The 19,402-nt window shown below is 37.0% G+C and overlaps 1 protein-coding gene across 1 annotated transcript in view; it reads right to left on the bottom strand.

The window, feature by feature from the left end:
• WDR35 (WD repeat domain 35) overlaps positions 1–19,402 on the bottom strand; it is a 50,366-nt gene that overhangs the window by 7,240 nt on the left and 23,724 nt on the right. The window contains exons 13-22 of the mRNA XM_009290690.2: positions 13,909–14,053; positions 12,576–12,645; positions 11,766–11,819; positions 9,828–9,937; positions 8,028–8,238; positions 7,356–7,436; positions 7,088–7,224; positions 4,020–4,223; positions 1,989–2,135; positions 656–788 (exon numbers count right to left, since the gene is read on the bottom strand). Of these exons, the coding sequence (XP_009288965.1) occupies positions 656–788; positions 1,989–2,135; positions 4,020–4,223; positions 7,088–7,224; positions 7,356–7,436; positions 8,028–8,238; positions 9,828–9,937; positions 11,766–11,819; positions 12,576–12,645; positions 13,909–14,053 (1,292 nt within the window). The remainder of the gene's footprint in view (positions 1–655; positions 789–1,988; positions 2,136–4,019; positions 4,224–7,087; positions 7,225–7,355; positions 7,437–8,027; positions 8,239–9,827; positions 9,938–11,765; positions 11,820–12,575; positions 12,646–13,908; positions 14,054–19,402) is intronic.

Below are 19,402 nucleotides of genomic sequence, written 5' to 3'. Positions count from 1 at the left end.
CTCAATGGGAGGGTCTCCCTGACAGTTTTGTCTGACCCTGTCTTCTATGCAGTAAATAATCAAGCGTACCTTGCCATCGAATCTTGTTAAACCACTGTTGCATTTACCATTGAACTTTGTTAACTCACTGTTTTATATCAATAAAGTGTATTGTTGCTTCTCTCTTACGAGTGAAGTACAATCTCACTCCATCCGCAACAAGCTACCATGTAAGAAGTTAAACCAGGGATAGCAACCAGGAAGAATTTGGGGCAAAAAACCCCCAGTGTAGACTAGGCGATAAAATGAAAGCAAAAATAAGTGTCCAGCCATGAGGAGTGACTTCTCAGTGAAGCATAGCTATTTTAGAGAGAAATGCCACAATTTGGGGAGGGAAGCAGTGAATTATGACTTAGCCATGTGGCCATAAAGTGTGATGAATAATCAGGTCTTTCTGGGGAACCTGGATAATAAGGGCAAGGAAGAATGATGGAGTACGAAAACAACAGTAATCAACAACAGTGGAGATCAATACCAAAGTAACATCATTATGCTTAAGTGAGTAGGTCTTATACTGCATTCTTTCTCTCTTTCTTTCTTAACCCTCCCAAGATGGGAAATTTTAAATAAATAGTTGAGCATAAGGCAATGAAAAACAAAGGTGCTTTTTGCTTACAGGGAGCAATTTATTATTCTCCGGAAGTGAGTTAGCTAGATTCTCCAGTCCTTGGTAGTCCTCTAGCATGTAGTAACATTCAGCTAAACGTTCCTGGTTTCGTCCTTGTACATAATACTGTACAGCATTTAACCTAATAAGAAAAAAAAAAAGTGGTGGCTTCTGATATATAAACACTCATTGTGTTTATATGTACTTTTGTTTATGTACTTTTGCATTTGTAAATTTAAAATGACATTATTTTAAACAGGTAACTTTGCTTGAGAGAGTTTTTGTAGCTAGAATATCACTGTTTTTCTAAAATGCACTAAAAGTTTTAGTTTTCAGAGATCATTATATTGAAGTAGTAGCAAGATTGATTCTCTGACTAGCATAAGGTTATGAAATCAAGGAATCTTAAAACCGTATTCCCACATCTGCACAGATCACGGCTGACAACGGACAGCAACTTACAACTAAACTTTGAGAAAAGGGCTTTACTGTTGTGCCTCCATTTTTTAAAACACAAGCACTAAGATCTCCAAGACCATTCTCCAAAGTTACCTAAAGCATCTAAAAATCTAATTGCAAAATCTAATCACAAGTTTTCAACTGCTTTGGGACCCAAGTTCTTTGTGATAATACAGTTTGGGTAATTGCAATACATAGCGGAGCTGTGGAACTCCATGAGACAAGAGTGTTCTGGATGCTAAAAGTTTACATGGGCTTAGAAGGCAATAAGAAAAGTTCACGAAAGAAAATTTCTCTTCAAGTTATTAACTAGGAAGATGTCACTTCTGGCTCAGTAAGTACCTGACTGCAAAAATGTGTTCTGGAGAAATACCATTACATGCGTGCATTGTTCTTAAAATCTTCCTTGGGTGCCCTGTTTGGAGACGGATCCAGATCACAGAGAACTCTGGACCTTTTCAAATATTTGTGGGTTTAAGCACTCTAGAAAGTTTGTGGTTAGTTTTGAAATTCACTGATGTTCAATAATTCTCTCATGCTTCTTTTTTAACTTTTTTTTTCTTTAATACTTTCTATATCCAGCCTAATACAACTGTATAGGTATTTCTCCCCCCCCCGCTGCCTTTGAAGCAAACAGTCTTCTAGCAAAACTGAGATTTTTATCACTTCATTCTTTAGATAGTTGATCAACAGCTCTTTGTTTAAAGGTACATGCAGTGATGGAACCGTAAAGATCTCAGCTAAATCACATCATTCCAAAATTATTGCATGCATTGCATCCTGACTTTCCTGACATCTGTCTCTCCTCATAAATTATGTCTTGTCATCAGTTTTATCATTTCCTTCGTAATTTCCTTCTTATTAGGTCCTCTACAGAACATACCATTTCTGACGGTCTGCAAAATAATCTCCAATAGCATTGTGTGCTTGTTCAAGAAGGGCATCATCTGAATCACCTGAGCCAGTTTTCAATAGCTGCAATACTCGAAACCAATCTCCCAGTTTTATCCGTAGTCCAATGGCAAGATCTCTAACATAAACAGAAGATAGCAGGAAAAAGACAAAGATAATAAAATAGCTAACAAAAACCTTGAGAAAAGCATCCAAAAGTATTTTCATGTTCATAACCTACATTGCAGGTTTCACAATGATCCCAAATCTCGTTTACGATTTAAATAGTATTCCATAAAAGCAAATACTCGGAGAGCTCACAGGTTATACCATACGTACACACTTCCCTATTACCCATACTCTGTTGTGAGGAGTTAAATGAGCAGCTGGCAAGACAGTTAGTCGGCTGATGCTACTTCAGGTTTCCTCTTATTCTGTATACCATTCTTTGTCTTTCACTGCTGACCACTACAATAGATGGCAGCAGCTGCAAAAGGCTAAAAGCAGAAGGCAGATGAGGGGAAAGGCCAAGGAGCAAGGAATACGAATAATGGAGGCTAAAGCTGAGATGTAATAAAATGGCTTTCAGAGACTTCTCTTTCAGATTCAAGAAGACTTTGGATGAAGGAGAAAGGACTCGGAAGTAGTCTCTCCTTTTTATTATTCATGCATACATATGACCCACCATGTGTCTGGCATGTTTTTTCCACCATATAGAGTAATTCTATATTACTTCATATAGAAGTAATTCTGCAGGTGCATAGAAAATAAATGGGAGAGATCTATACATTTCATTTAAAAATGCCCTAAACTTACAAGCGAGTTAAGGAAGACAATAGCAAGTCAATGCAGTCAACTAAATAAGAGCATCTATCTAAAAAATTTAAAATTGTATTTGAAAAATAGATTTATTTCAGCCTGATTTATGGTAGGTCGTTATCAAGATTTTTCTAGTGGTGAGGAGACACATAAAGTCAATACAGAATTCCCATATTCTTGTAGCTGGAGAAGATGCTCTACTGTTGAAGAAACCAGTAAAAAAAAAGTAAGTCTCTGACTTCTACAATCCTATAACGGCCAAATTTCTCTTCAGCCATGTGGAAAGGAATATGCCATATCTAAAAATTGGTATTGCAGTGCGACTGAAGTGCTTATGAGGCAGTCCACCTCTCCAAACCAGCATAATTCCATTGGCTAATTAATACGTGCAAGAAAGTTTTCCATTACCAGGCTCTAACATGTATCTCTCCCCAGCTCCTGCCTCCCCCCCCCTTACTGGGGAAGAGGAAGGTTTCTCATTCTTACAGCATGGAAGAAGAAATAATTTTGTCTCCATCATTCCCTACTTTTTTTCATGGCTCCATTAATCAAAGCTTAAAAATTTCACATGTGCGCAAGTGATTCATGCTTCTCCATGTTTGACCACCACCTACAGGCTACATTGTACAACTGCTGCTTTTTCAGTACAGACAGTGCTCTAGCTAATTACTTAGTGTTAATTTATATTTCCCAGTACTATTGTAATTTTGCTTTGTTTGTTTTCGTTCCTGAGCAAAAATTCCATTGATTGGTCCACAATTTCATCCAGAGTCCTTTCTGTCTCTCCAGAGATTACAGTTCATTAAAACCTCTGTTGTTTGTATATGTAATTGGAAAGAATGTGTTCTTGGCTACTAGCTAAGAGCAACAGTACATAAATTAAACATTAGTTAAGATTGTTTGTTTGTATTTTTGGAATCCCAGTTGAAATACCGACAAAATACTTGCGAAAAAACATCTATGAAGCACAGCACTACCTAGAGCAGCTGAGGTTTGCAAACAGTTTGGAATGCGCTGATTTACATACAAAATTGGTTATCTATGGATACAACAAAATTCTCTCCATCTGATCCTTTTCTGTCTTTCCAGAAACTGGTAAAGAGTCTTCAGTATTAAAACAGCCATTTCTTATTAAGGCAAGCTTTTTTTCCCCCCCCGGGACTCTTTTTCTTTATTTGCTGCTGAGATGACCACATGCCATTACCTTCTGTCCATATCCAGATACATTCTTTCAGCTTCTTCAAATCTGCTAAAATAGGCTGCCACTTCTGCTTGCTTCATTGACTCGCTCTGCAGGTTGCCTAGACGCTTCACAAATTTAATACCTTGATAATCTTTGCAACGTACAAAAGCTTGTTCAGCAGTCTGCAGATCCAGCTTCTGAAGAGCAGCTTCAGCCAGGAGACGCCTGTGTGAAAAACAAACATAATAGATGGAAAAGCAGCTGTAAAGTAAATTAAATGAGGAACCATTTAACTAGTCATTATTTAAAGAAGACATTCAAGTTACTGCAATTGTATTGTTTACTAACTAATCTTAATTCAGTTGTATATTGATCCCCAGTACATTCTGTGATTTGTCCAGTACTTGCTCAGGGAAGGATGTTTAAATAATTGCTAATGTTCTTTTGTTCAGCTGTTCAAATGGACACTGGCTTGGGAGGAGTGGGCAGGGTTTGAGTATTGCAATTGTCTTATGTGAAATGTGTTGCTGGTCTCAATGCAGTTCCACTTAGATATTTCTATCTATGCATATATCATAACTTTAAGCCTTGATGGCAGCCTCAATCTGAAGGCCTCCAACTAAATTGGCCATGAAGAATAAATTATCCTTCTAATCCATCTGAATGTTCCTTGTCCAGTTAGCACAGCAGTCTGGAAAAGCAGGGCAGTTTGGGAAACCTTGTACTGGTACTGCCCCATTGGTTAGTTCTGCAAATAGAGAATTTCCACCTTCAGGCCAACCTACGTCCATCAGGTGCTTGAATAAGCTCCAGAATTTTCTGCAAAAATAAGGCTACGTAAACTTAGACTGGCTGATTGACACTGTAAAACAAAGTCAGTGCAGTAGGGCACTGACAAAACCAATAATATTATTGCTGTATTCAGTGACCTAAGCCATGCTTAGGCAGTATCAACTCAGTATTTTTGAATCAATTTGAGAAGGTTTTTTTCACTTCAACTCAAGTGCTCATCACTGACATCAATGAAACCAAGAGAAAAACAGTATGGCAAATTTAATCGATCTGCAACACACATCATCCTATTTGTTGCGTTCTAGCAGTAAGGGCACTGTCCCGTTCTGATCTAGAATGCATTTGCTTTATATCCAGCACTTCTAATCCATCTCTTCTGTATAAATATGTGACATATCGTGTGTTTCTTTGCATAACAAAGATTAAGTTCATGGAAATTTTGGAGCAAGGTGAACAGCATTTGACATATATTTTGTGATTTTATGATACAAAACTTTTACCGCGACAGACTTTCAAAACTAATAGTCATTTTATATTCTAAATAGATGGTACTAGCAAAAAGCATGAACGACTTCAAAACTCAAAAAATTTTCAGCTAGTTCGAGACATTAGTAAAAATGAAGACTCGCAAAACGAACATTTTACCCTACATACTCAAACTAATAAAATTACAGTACTATTACAGAAACTTTCAACATGTAGCTATCAAATCCTGTTTTTCAGAATGTACGTTCTGGAGAAGAAAGCACAACTGGATAGCAAGGAGTGTTTTTTGGGACAAACTTTTAAAGCAAGTTGTCTTGGCCAGTCTTTCAGCAATTCTAAATTCCCCTCCGAACTGTCAGAATTAACAGAGAACTCTCAACCCCCACTTGATGCAAGCCAAACATCCAATACTGCAAGAAATCAGTTAGCTTCAAAACAGAGCCAAAATTACTAAAGAAAGGTACAGATAGAGAAACAATGTCCAGAGAGTTAAAGAGAACTGGCATCATTCAACAAGTAACTTGTCGATGAAACTTTAGTTTCTGCTGCTGACTTTTCATTAAATTATCTACTGATGCATTTACTCTTCCAGCCCTCACGACACAGGATATTAAACAGATTTCCAGAACTCCTGTTTTCACAGGTTTACCCTTACATGTTTGCTGTGCAGGCTTTTCAAGTTTAGTTTAATAGCTGAGTCCATGTTTAGTTTAAACACGCCAACATCTCCTTTTCTCAGATTACTTCTGAGAGGCTGCATCATAACATGATTAACGTACCCACCCTTTCTCACTTCTGTCCTTTATGGCCTGTCCAAAATGTTCCAAGGTTAGTCAACTGCTCTTACCTTGTTACCATTCTAGTGTGTTCCCTTTACTGGGTTTTAAGCTCTTTGTCATCAAGGTTCAGTATAAAATATATAAACAAATAAATACCCTCTCAACTTATGACCAACTTGAATTTTAACTTAACCAACTTGAAAAAGCTGGCAGAAAGCTAACTTTGTTTCCTTTAGATTCACCCCTGAAAGCAGGGAGCACTGCATTTTGGGGCTCATACAGCATAGAGCAAAAAGGTCTCCTGAGCCAGTACCTTATACCCGCTACCGTGACACGCTGTCCTGGATTCAGCTGGGATAGAGTTCATTTTCTTCCTAGTAGCTGGTACAGTGCTGCGTTTTGGATTTAGGAGGAGAACAAAGTTGATAACACGAATTCTCAAATGCTCCAGCATGCCTTCCATTCTAGGTACTACAACATACATAAAGTCATAGAGTTCCAATTTAACAACAGCCCACTTTTTTGGGTTCAAGAACTAGGAGCCTGGGGAAGCACTGGCCCCAAGTTCTTTTTTAAGATGGCTGCTGGGGAGTCTTGAACACTTGCTCAGCATCTCCTGAAACACAAATTCTCAAATGCTCTGGAACAAAAACCTCACTGTCTTGCATTCTGGGAAATCATAACGCCACACAGCTTGAAACTGCCCAAACACGCCAATTGCAAAAGAGGTGGGGAGCCAGGCAAGCAGGAGACTACAAGGCTCTCTTTGGGCCCTTCCTCAATGCTGCAATACTCCTTTGGAGGTGATTCAGCCCAATGAAGAGACGTTCTCAGTTAGAATAGCAGCCCTTCAGATTGCAGCTGAGCACTGCAATCTTTTTTTTTTTTTCTTCAATGATTCTGTTTAAAGTGTATACTGCTTTGGCTGGTTTTGATTTGAGGTTTTGTATTTTAATACTAGATCTGTCTGAACAGGGAAAGAATACAAAAGAACACAAATTTAAACAAAGTGGGCTTATAAAGAAATTTTACCAAAGTCTGGGATGTGGATTGTCTTCTATGAATTGGGAAGATTCTGCAATGCCAACTTTTTCAATCAATGCTCGACTGTCTCGTAATGACCGAATCTCGAAATTGATGATGTAGTCTTTGTTAGGATGTTCAGGATTCTAACATAATGGATAAAGAAACATAATTTTATTCCATGTCACTTTTATTTTCACCCAACATAGACATCTACTGTTCAAATCATTAAGACAGACACCAACTTTTTGTACAAAATAAAATTAATTATACTTACCTTTAGTATTTCATCCAGAAGCACAGACTTGATTTCTAAATCTTCAAAGTTGCAAATATATCCAGAAGTTTGTATAGGTTCCTTAAAAAGTTAAATAAGTTACAGAGGAATGAACTTGTATTCTGTCTGATTAAATCCTACCCAAATCTGTTAGGTATACATAAAGAGACTTTCTTCTTTTGCAAACTAGGATTTAATTGCATTTCCAACAGGAAACAAATACTAAAATCATTAACATTATTGACAATTCCATATACACAGACATAGTTATAGAAAACATGAGGATTTTTAATTAAATTATGAGAAAGAGATGAAGGAAAACCTACCAATATTTAGATTCAACTGAACTGTGGTTTACAAATATCTTTACTAAAATTGTGTTTATATTTTCCAAAGCATACAAAAAATACGCTCCTGAAAATATCTCATACATTCACGAAAAATATGACAGCATTTTTATCTTTCCATGGCTGATAGTTCATTTTACTTATTTGTTCCTAAACAACATTCCCACATTAGAGCTGACAAGATTTTGAGATTTCCAGAAGCAAGTTTATTTATATAAACACTTGCCTAACTGAATGGTAAGCACAAGAATAATACTATTCAACATAGAGCCATTAACTTATGAGCAAATTGTAAAATGAGTAGTTTACGTATGTTAATATTTACCTCCGGATCCAAGTTTCTGAAAACATACATTCTTGTTTTCTCCATCATTGCAAACAAATCTGGGTTATCTTTGGCCCATTTCATATCCCAGACATCTTTGCGTTCCAGTTTCAGCTGCTCACCTATCACTTGCTGTCCTGTACTGTCTACTACCCGTGTATCCAAGTCAAAGAAAGTCAAAACACCTGAAAGGTCTATGATGGCAACACGACTACAGAAAAACAAAGAAAGAAAAAATAAGACAGCTAAATAATACTATTCAAGGTTGTAAAACTGAAATAATTCCCTAAACTGGCACACTCAGGCCAAATTTCCCTTCTAATCTAATACCAGTATAATTCCATAGATTCAGTGAGATGCATGTGGTTTTCATTTATCTGCACAGCAGAGAGAGACCAGAGACATGGAAAGAAGTTTTTCATCTGTTCATACAGGATCTGGCCCTGCAAAGGTTCTGAAATATGCCCATTTTTCATCCAGCATTTTGAAGATCCTTAGTACTTCAGATACCAAGCTGAGTAAATTGCAGGTTCTGCCCCTCGCCAAACTTTTCTTGACAGAGTCTAGAATCAACAACCAAACAGAGTTGTTTTTCATTATTTACTAGGAGGCAATGAAGCAAATCTTAAATTAAAAAGACAGCACGGTGATGCAGACTGTTAGTCTCTAAAACAGTATTTCTTATATTTCTACAAAGGGTGTTCTTTAGGTTTTTTCCAGACAATATGACATATAATCCAATTAATCTTTGAAGTAATTTAAAATATGCGAAAAACACAATTTCTAAAGGGTTACATTTGAAAATTTCCAGTTACATAGGTCTTTAGTGAATCATAGTAGCCTGTATTTACTACAATGCCATTTTAAAAGCATTTCTAAATATTGAAAGGTATTTAGACACCCTTAATCCCTATTAAAATTTCAAAAGCAATTTAGAAAATTAACTTCAAAACACTTATGGATCTGAGCCTTTTTCACTAGCACAAAGTCATTTAGGAAGGAAACAGCTTGGGTTCGAAACAAAACTACTGTGGCTCTGACTAGATCACATTGCCTTTTAAGTGAAGCAATCTATTTTTGGTCTATACCTAAAAAGGTGAGCCGTGTACACATGCATTATGCATTTTGTTTGAAATTATAAAGTTATTTTGAAGTTATTAAAATTGTCTTACAAGTCCTCTTTAGTCAGCATATTTTTGCCCTTTCTGCCAAGACTCTCGTGCTCTCTCTTGCAAAAAAATAGCTGTTAAGTAGAAAACAACTTCAGAATTGGCACAGCTGAAGCTTAGGAAAACCAGTCTTGCTAGAAGCATTGCCACCAGCTACAGCTTGTAACAATGGAAAATTAACATGGGATGAACAAAGTTTCCAGGCATTAGAAGGACATAGAAAGAGAAAGAAGCCTTAGAGATATAAAATTTCAGTTTGACATAATTTCATCAATTCATATCATGATCACAGGAAGCTTATGTTTGGTTCATCTAATAAAACAAAGATATTTTCATGTATATGTTTCCTTAAGCTTCCCACACACACCCTAAAGAGTTTAAAACATAAGAGAGCTTTACTAACACAGCCTCTCAGAGCAATCTGATGACTGGCCAGATGTAATTAATAGTTAATAAATAAATGGTTAAGCAACCATTAATAACAACTAAAATTAATGAATAGTTTATATTAAAGTAAAATTAGTACATAATTATTATAGAATCATAGAATTCACAGAATTAGTATTTTCACAAATTGTAGTGGTTTATTTTAAAATCAGATACCTGCGTTAGAAGCAGATCTGTAACTTACCTGGAGTTGCAATTCAAAGACAGCTGATATGCACGACAGTTCAGGGTATACTTCTGTACTATACCAACGCTAGGAAGACTGTATCTCTGAATAGTGCCGGATTCTCTTCCCTAGAGAAAAGCAATACTTGCTTATTGAGACAATTTTTCTGTCCATGAACTCTTTAAAAAGGTTTTATTTATATGCTGTCCTAGACAAAAGAGTTCTTGGATAAGTGACAGAGCAGAAGTGGAGAGAGGGAACGTCATCACCCTAAAAGTTCTGAATTCTGCTATTTAAACAAGATACTTTCTTAAGACGCTACAATTCACAGATCTGCTTAAATCAGGGATGTTAAAACGAATGGCATAGTCCACATACAGCCCACAGAACAGTTTCAGGAGTCCGACAATTCTCCATGAACCTTCAGACATAGTCTACGTTACAAAAAAGGAGAACAGTGAGAAGATCCATGTCCCACGCTGGTAAATCCACTTAAACAGTGCCATATGACAGTACTAGCTCGGGTCTGAAAGCAGTAGAGCTGGGTTCATGCAGTGCTGTCTGCATGCTAACAAGTCTCACCAATTACTTCAAGACCTGAGCTAGCTTTAAAAGTAAATGCTTTGAATAACCAGTATATTTTAAAGGCTTGAGTAACAGTAAACAAATCTAAGTACCAATGTGGTTTATCTTTATTTTGCCAAATGACACACCCATGCCCTGTGTCAAGACACTATCAGGCCAACAGTCTAAAATGCGTTTGACATCCCTGGACGGAAATGATCACTGCCACTATTTTCTCATGGTGTTTCTGTAAACTGAACAACATATCCAGCTTATTTCACCTACCGTTTAGCCCTTATGCTGTAAATGAGTTGATACTAAACTTTAAGGTGTCCAAACTTACTTTGTTTTCCCCCCCCCCCCCCAGCCACCCCTAAGATCCTCAGCATAAATCACCTTTCATCTTTGACTTTTCCCACACCTGTATACCCTATAAACCGAAAAGCAGATTGGGCCAGAAGTGTTAGAAAATCTAACCACTGTAATATGCATTCAGCTTCAGCACATTTATCCAGATCTAGTCTCAAAGGCATTTCCTCTCATTCCCTTCCTTTTAACCAAAGTCACTGATTAATTATCCTCTTAATTTCATTTTCTCACTCTTCTTCCAAGCACAAACAGAATCCCATAGTCATCTACTAACGGTCACAATTTTTTCATTCATGTTTTTTCCTGTGACCCACTGATTTTGTAAAATCCAGTTTGACTGGAAAAAAATCACTGGAGTATGAACATGGGAAAACATCAATATCTTTCTTTCTTGGGAAGGTGGATAAAATGAAGAAGGTGTTCTTTTTCTGTCTTTGTTCTGCTCAGTTAGTTTGTTTTAAAACCCACCTGCATGTCTGTTCATCTAATGAGATCACTCTTTTCAGATCAGAAAAAAAAGTGCACCAGCTGTTTGGCATGATACAATACCTCATACATAATACAGATGTATAATCCATAAATGTATTACTATGTATATAGCATACTACATACATGTGAAATTATCTATCATCATACATTATACCATTAATATGTAAATAGACAAACTTTGTAAGTCTTTGTGCATTTACATACAGCCTAGAAGAGACTTCCCAGAACTCAGATTACAGTATTAAGTCCTGACCTGGACTTTATCAAACCCTACCTGTAAGTACTAACTCAGGCAACTAGTCTATACTTAAATTGTAAGCACTTAGTGAATTAGCCCTCCTAAAGAAAGAGTCCAGGTTAACGGAAGAACCTGTTAAAGTTATCTTTGAGGATGTCTAGAAAGAGATTTCATCTGTGTAAATTCTAAATTCAGAAATGCTTTGAAATTATGACTGCTTATGAACACATTGCAGAAGAATCTCCTGCCTACAAGCACAAGGGGCAATTAGGAGTTATTTTAATCATGTAACTTACCACAAGTAGTATCTTATCAGATGCTGTTATTGCACAAATTGGATCTCTTGTTCCCTGAAAGTATACAAGCGATACCAATATCGGTTTTAATGCAACAGTAAGAATGCACTGCTAAAGAAAGAAGTTTTATTTAAATATACAAGAATGTTGCTAAGTATCCATATGAAGAGAGGCTATCAAACCTTGTCAGTATACAGTAAATGGATGGTTTATGATATTAGTAGCCTTTTTTATGGGAATCATGACAATAATAATATTAACAGCTTCCTTTCTTCTCCTGCCCCTCCTCCAGAAAAATAAGAAACCCAAAATGTAACAGGTGTTTAACAGAAAACACAAGAAGGCAACTATCCCTGACTTGTGAGGCTTGTAATTCATTTCAGGTGTATTGTTAAGTACAAAAGCGAGCACGTGCATGCGCATACATACATAAAGTGAAAAAGGCCGAAAATACTAGAAAAGATTACAAGGGTTATTGAGTTTCAACAAGCTTATACTTTGTTGAAGTAAGGGGAGCTGCTTCTCACCAAGAAGAGAGCAGGTGTCTACATACTGGACTCCAGAATATACTTTTTATGTGTTCTGTACAGTTCAGTGTATATTTACAGTAATACATAATGACACAGTAACAACGCACTAACCAGAGCGAAGAAAAATAACACTTATGTACAAAAGGTAGAAGTGGTCTAACTTAAACTTTCTTTTACTTCTACTAATGAAAAATCTACGAAAATAAATAAAGCAATGCTAACTAATTATCTTTCAAGCTACCAGTGACACCACAATAAACTAGTTAAAAACATCACTCACTTCAGTAGCTCTGCTGTAATCAAGGTGTCCATCTGCAGATCCTGAAGGGGTGTCATCGATATGATAAATCCTGTAGAAAAGGAAAGTTAGAAGAAAAAGCAAGTCCAAAGAAAGCATCATTTTTGATAGCATATAGGTATCTTCAATCCTTGGAGAAGAAACCATTGCAACTGGAAAAAAGAATAAAATCTATGCCTACTCTTATGTTCCAGTAGTATCCCCTTTGATAACCCTGCTTTGTATTGATATAAAGATATGGTACTTGCTTTCACTTTCACAGCCCCTGATGATCTATTCCCATATGATCTATAAACTTTCATTCTGCAACAAGAAGTTCCTGCAAACCATCAACCACCCCAATTGTCTCTTTTCAAACATGCACTTCCACATTTCCTCAGGCTCTTCTCCATACTTATGAAGAGCTTCACCTTCACATCCACAAAACTTACATGTTACTGTATTCAATACTTCATCGTAACTTCTCTTTTGCCTTAAAAAGTAGCATTACGAAAGATTTTAGAATGCTAAAATCATAATTTATGCTGAATTACAACTCTCTACTTTTTCAGTATTTCTATCAAATTTACAATCTTGTCCCAGGCTAGGACATTCAGCTACTAGAACAATTTAAGTTATTACACCATGTACAAATAATTACTCGTTATTGTGGATATATGGTGACAGGAGGTGGTAGATTTATAGAAAGATGCTATAGCATCTCTATGGAAGAAAACATAAAATAACACAAAAGAAAATTATAATAAAGTTGCAAGTTGTGGAGGTGACAGAAAAGTTAATGCCACTAATGAGCACCTGGGAAGGAAATATTTCGGAGGCAAGATGATGTTGACTTTGGCTTGTTTAGTTTGAGAGGATGAAAGTCCATACAGGATTAGATGTCCAAGACACAAATCCGACACAAGCGTATTTAGAGAAGAACTAGCAGGATAGACTATGTCCCTACAGCCATTGACACACAAGAAGCAATTAAAGTTATCAGAAGGAATATAGCTGCCTAGAAACTAAGAGTATGGAGGAAAAAAAAGGGGAGGAGGAAAAAAGCGTCAAGACACACAGCTCTGTAAGGGAAGCACGCAGCGAGCAAATGGAGACACTGAACAGGAGCTAATCCAAAAAAAGTCAGAGATTTGGATCACAAACACACATTTGTTATGAAAAATTGTTCTTTAGTACTTAATCTTACAGGCCTGCAAGTCAACAAACCGAGTAGAAAAATGAGAAGACAGGAGTTCATATTTTAGGCATGGGAGAATCCACCTTTATCAACAATACCAATGCAAAGGAAGAAAAATGACAAAGCCTGAAGACAAACCTTTCCCTGCCTTCTTTTCTGGTCCGTGCTACCTGATTAATTTCCATTGCTGTGAGCTTCTTGGCCACACGATACTGCCAGATGTAAAACACTTCTTTTGAAGCTGCTATCACATGCGTTTTGGTCATTGTGACAAACAACGGCCCTGTTATGAAACCCAAATGGTTGTAAAATTAGCGCAGCAAGTATTGGACTAGATGCTAATCTGTAAACTTTTTTCCAGATGAATGAAACTGCTTCTTCATAGGTTAAAAGCAAAAAACAAACAAAAAACAAACCAAAAACCACACCACACACAACCTAACAGCAGTTTTCATTAATTGCGAAGAAACTTCACTGGGGCCTTGTCGCCTTGTTCAGAAGAACAGAGAAATTCTTTACAAGTTCTGATTTTAAAATTAACACTTTTCTCCCTATTATTTCAGCAAATTTCCATGTGCTAATGCAGAAGACATCAAATATATATAGACAAATTTTCAGGTTAATGACCAGTTCAGGAATATCTCAAATCTCTTAACAAGATCTATAAGATACCTCCGTATCTGACATATTTGTAATTATTCAAATATAAATAAAAGGAAGACTACTCAAAAGTTGACAATCTAGAAGAGATTCTTTGATTAGCACCACTTAAAAACAGTTAACAAATTTTGAGTTAGACAAGACCTAGAAATGCTGTTTGTATCTTAGTTAATAGCTGGGCCAAATAACAATTCTTTGTCTGCATGGCAGCAAATTAAATATTTAGGAAAGTGTGCGCTTAGTCTTACTTTACTGCATCCAAAGATCACAGTGTAGGAAGGCAGGGCATTTTCTTTACTTTAGCCATAAGCCCATTTAGAATATGTGGATAAATTGAGTATCTCATTCCTGCTGTCAATGTTCAGTGAGCAAAGAAAAAAAAAAAAAAAATGCACTCAAACCATTACGTTATTCTTTATAATACACTGTATTGACTATATTGTGTCTTTTTTTCCTTTTACAATCCTTTTTTTCATCTTTCTGAAAACCAGTGAATGCACATAAAAAGGCGTAGAAAAATGCAGAAACCTATGAAGAAAATCCCCCAATGTCTTCAAATTCTACAAGTAAATCACTATGCTACCAGACAAAACAGTCAAATTCAAAAGAATTGTGTAGCCCAGCCTGTTAGTGAAACACTGAGTCATACAGATAACATGCTGTGAGCACAAAATCTGATTCTTTTACAGTGAATCTCAATTTTCTCTGTATTTTAGCACAGAACAGAACTCTGGAGGGAGCTATAAGCCCGCCATAAAGAGCAGCAGTACTATAAGAGACAAATGGGGGAAGATTGGTTGAACAGATTTTCTTTCTTTGAAACTAAGAGGATTATATAAGCTACCTGATGGCTGTAGAATACTTCTTAGTATAAATGTAAATACTAGATAAGAAGGCTTACTGATGGTGCTTAACATGTGAGCAGTACAGTTGTTTATATGAAATACACTGAGTTGCATATAACACATTCATTTCAATAATTAGTCACATACAACTGAAGGATAGTCTCCTGTTTCATTAACAGCATTAATAAATTCTATGTATTTGCTCTGTTCTTTTATTACCTTGCAGCTGTACGTGCCATAGTAATCAATGCTTTTACCCTTCAAAAATGAAACATGAGAATATCCTGACCTGTGAGGGAATAAGGTTTCCTCTTGCTCAAATCACAAAATTTTTGTACTAAGCCTTATATTTGGACTCAGCTTAGTCAACGTTTAAACACTTTAAGACAATGCTAAACCAAGCCCACATGTGAAAGCCATGGGCATTCCTCAGACTCACCGGGTGACTCCCCATTTGACCTACAGCTTCCACAGAGCCTAAACTTACTCATTTGTGCACACCTCAAAGTACCCCAATCTGGGAAAAAAGGAAGTTCACATAAGCTCTGTTGTGATTCAGAAACAAGATGGCAACACATCTATGCTTTATCCATAGGAATACAATCAATTAGGCATTTTATGAACATGCCTAACTTAAACTGTTGCTGTCAAAAAAACCCCACGCACCAATCCCTGACGCTTCTTCTGTATCGGCTCTAGCAGTAGCTTGACCACAGAGTAAGTTGGATCAATTCATTCATCTAACTGAGCTCAAAATTAAAGAAAAGATTAGCTTAAGTTGGATTAAAGAGAAAACCACAAATGTTGGAGAGGGCAGGAATGACCAGCCAGCATGGAGGGCAGGGCCTTCCCTTCTTTGCAACAGCAGGCTAAACAATGATTGGATTTAAGCCAAATGTGAAATCGCAGGGAGATGGATACACAGCACATGGATGCAATCATCAGGATCAGATCCATTCAAAAACATATCTGAAAGAGCAGCATCTATATGGGGGAACCGATGCTTTTACAAAATTGCCTGTATAGATTAAACAATTGCATAAAAGTAGGACATACGGGATTTTTTTCTAAAATTGCTTTAGCATTTTATACTGGACAGTCATTAAACAAGCAAACACAAAAAGAAAAAAAAACCAAACATAAATCTGTGGAAAAAGAAACTAAAATCCAAGTCTAGACTGGACATTAGGAAACATTTCTTCACAGAGAGGGTGGCCAAACACTGGAATAGGCTTCCTAGAGAGGTGCTCAATGCCCCAAGCCTGCCAGTGTTTAAGAGGCGTTTGGGGAATGCCCTTAATAACATGCTTTGGTCAGCCCTGGAGTGGTCAGGCAGTTGGACTAGATGATCGTTGTAGGTCCCTGCCAACTGGAAGTATTCTATTCTGTTCTATCCCCCCTTCTCATTTCAGAGCATTAATCACTGGGCTACACTCTACTCCTAAAATACTTTCCTTCTTGGCTGCATAACAGCATAGATTCAACACGAGGAAAGGATGCCCCAACCACTCCAACTTTGGGCTGTTGCTGGGGCAGAGAAGGAAAGAATGGGATTTGTGCTTTCCTGGGAAAGCAAAGATGCTCATTTCAATCCCTTCAGGCTGAGGAAGATCTAGAATCCCTTTCTAGGCAGCTGGTTTAATTACTTAGTTTCCTTTAGTGTAGGGAAGTATTACCGTCTTATACAGCGGCCTTGATTTTAGCAGCAAGTGCTGCTCACGTGGGCATCAGTGCTCTTCAAAGAATTCGTGCTCTGACTATTAAGCAGACAGAAAAGCAAGCACCTTAAGTCAGAAGGAGGCAAGAGATTCAGACACTTCTCTGCTCAGCACTTCCACTGCATAGCAGCTTTCCATGCTAAACATGTGGACCTCTTAGATTGTCTAGCTCTTCCCACTGATTTTGCAGATAGCTAACTTCAGTATTAATGTCTTAATATTTAATTTTCAGACCTTGAAAATAAGTATGGAAAACATTTAAACAGGTGCCTTACTTTTCAGTGATCAAATACTGAAAAGGATTGAACACACCATCCCATCAAAACACCACCAACATGTGAAAAACCTGCCCTTTAAATTTTCTCTGGCCCTTCTTTCTCTTCTCACCTCATTTCTCTTCACTGTTCCTTCATAAAACCTCCTCCCTGAAGGATAGAAACTTTATTTCTTAGATATCCAGGAATCTCAAATAACCTTCTGCGATGTCTATATGTCATCCACATTCATTCCATCTCACTTCAAAACAGTTAGAAAACACCTGCTCTCATGTCTAATCTTTAAAAAATAGTAGATGGAAAACAAACTTAATCCATGACTGTATTACTTTGCTGCATGAAAAAGCTGAGACACTTTCTAGTATATGAAATAGGATATGCAAACACAAGACAGACAAGTAATCCCACCTAAATCTGATGGAAAGGAAGCAATCTGACAGACAGACACACACAAGACTAAACTGTTGTTTTCATACAAGCCTGTTACAGGCTGTTCTGAGAAACTGGGACGAACTTAGCCTGATCAATAACATCTACCTAATTTTAGAGCTTGATTCAAACGTCTCTAGAAGTGTTAGCTCATAAATAGAAGAAAATGTCAGAGACAATGTCAGACAACTGAACTGCACATGGGACGAACTCATGAATGGCCACAGTTTACAGAATACAAAGAAATACTAAAAATCAGTTATAGTTTACAATGATCAACTGTAAGTAACAGCAATTCAAGTGGTGTTTCACATACAGTTCAGCCATCCTTGTTAAGGCATGCAGGAGAGAGGCGAGACAGCTAGGCATGACTCTAGCACTCTGCCTTTAATCCACCTGTATGTTGATCAGGCTGTTGTTTTCGTTTCACTGGGCACTAACACACATGTGAAAGATAACTCAACACTTCACTATGTCAGTGCTCCTAAGCGCATGTAAGAAGATGATATAATCCAGCCTGAGTGACATTTTCTTAGCAGATACCATCTGTTGTGTTTCCATTAAAAAGATATTATATAACAAGATATTTAACCTTCTGTAGTTTTTATTTAGTTATGCATGAAAGGACTTTGACAGAAAGCCTGTGAGCCTGTGAAACAAGCACAGAAGAAACTGTGTTGGTTAATTTTTGTACCTTAGTAGGATGGAACATAATAAAGCTAGACAATGGAGAAAAGACTAATTTATGGACTAGCAAACACTAGCTATTGTGAAGGACCCTAAAAACAAGGCACAGGAAGCACAGGAAGAAAATGTCCTTGGACAAAATAAAGAGCAACACAAGTAAGAGCTTTAAGGTGTAACCATCCATCAATGTCTAAAGAAAGTTGAAGTGATGGCCTTTCACCAGATAATGACTGATTAATCCTTTTTTGCCATCATTAGCAGAGGCAAGCATTAGAAAGATAATGACATAATTAACAATTCAACAGAATAAAGGGAATAAGCACTTCTTTTTTTGAGCCCTTCTTGAACTATTGGCTTAGAGCCCAACAACGTAAGATTTGCATCTCCTGGGGGTGAACCAAACATTGTGCACTATCACAATTACTTTGTCATTGGGAGATTAATAGCACTTTGTTGAAACAATTTTATAAAATGTTATAAATTGACAATTTGTACAAATTGCACCTTAACACACGTTCTCAGATGCATTATTCAAATGCTCCATCAGCTACTTAGCATCCCTAGATTAGCAATCTTTTTTCTCCGCTATCAATTTCCTACCAGGTCAAAGCCCAAGAGACCTGCAGGGCACCAGAGTCTCAAGGAGGAGTAAAATCTTTATGGCTCAGTAGGGCACCAGCTGATTGCTATTCCAACAAGGGGCAGTCTGGTAAAAAACAAAGATATTGTGTGTTCGATTTGCAGTAATTACAGCCAGTCAAAAAAATATAGTTTAGACTCACAGCAGTCAAGAGCACCCACTTAAGAATAGGCAGGAGCACATAGATACTGAGTGGGCTGTTGAGGAACATCCTACTATATGAGAAGGCATTTTTCATAAGCATTTATGAAAACTGAATAAAGTAACAACCTAAGTGGTTTTAAACCACTCTGAAAGATGGCACTTAGAAGTCTGAAACAAGAACAAGAGTTCAAAACAAAAATTACTTAAGCAACTCATTTTCTGGACAGAACTCGA

Source organism: Aptenodytes forsteri, unplaced genomic scaffold, assembly GCF_000699145.1.
Source record: "Aptenodytes forsteri isolate BGI_AS27 unplaced genomic scaffold, ASM69914v1 Scaffold138, whole genome shotgun sequence".
In the NCBI taxonomy this organism is placed as follows: domain Eukaryota; kingdom Metazoa; phylum Chordata; class Aves; order Sphenisciformes; family Spheniscidae; genus Aptenodytes; species Aptenodytes forsteri.
The sequence above is the reverse complement of the archived record's forward strand: the minus strand, read 5'-3'. Positions and strand labels throughout refer to the sequence as shown.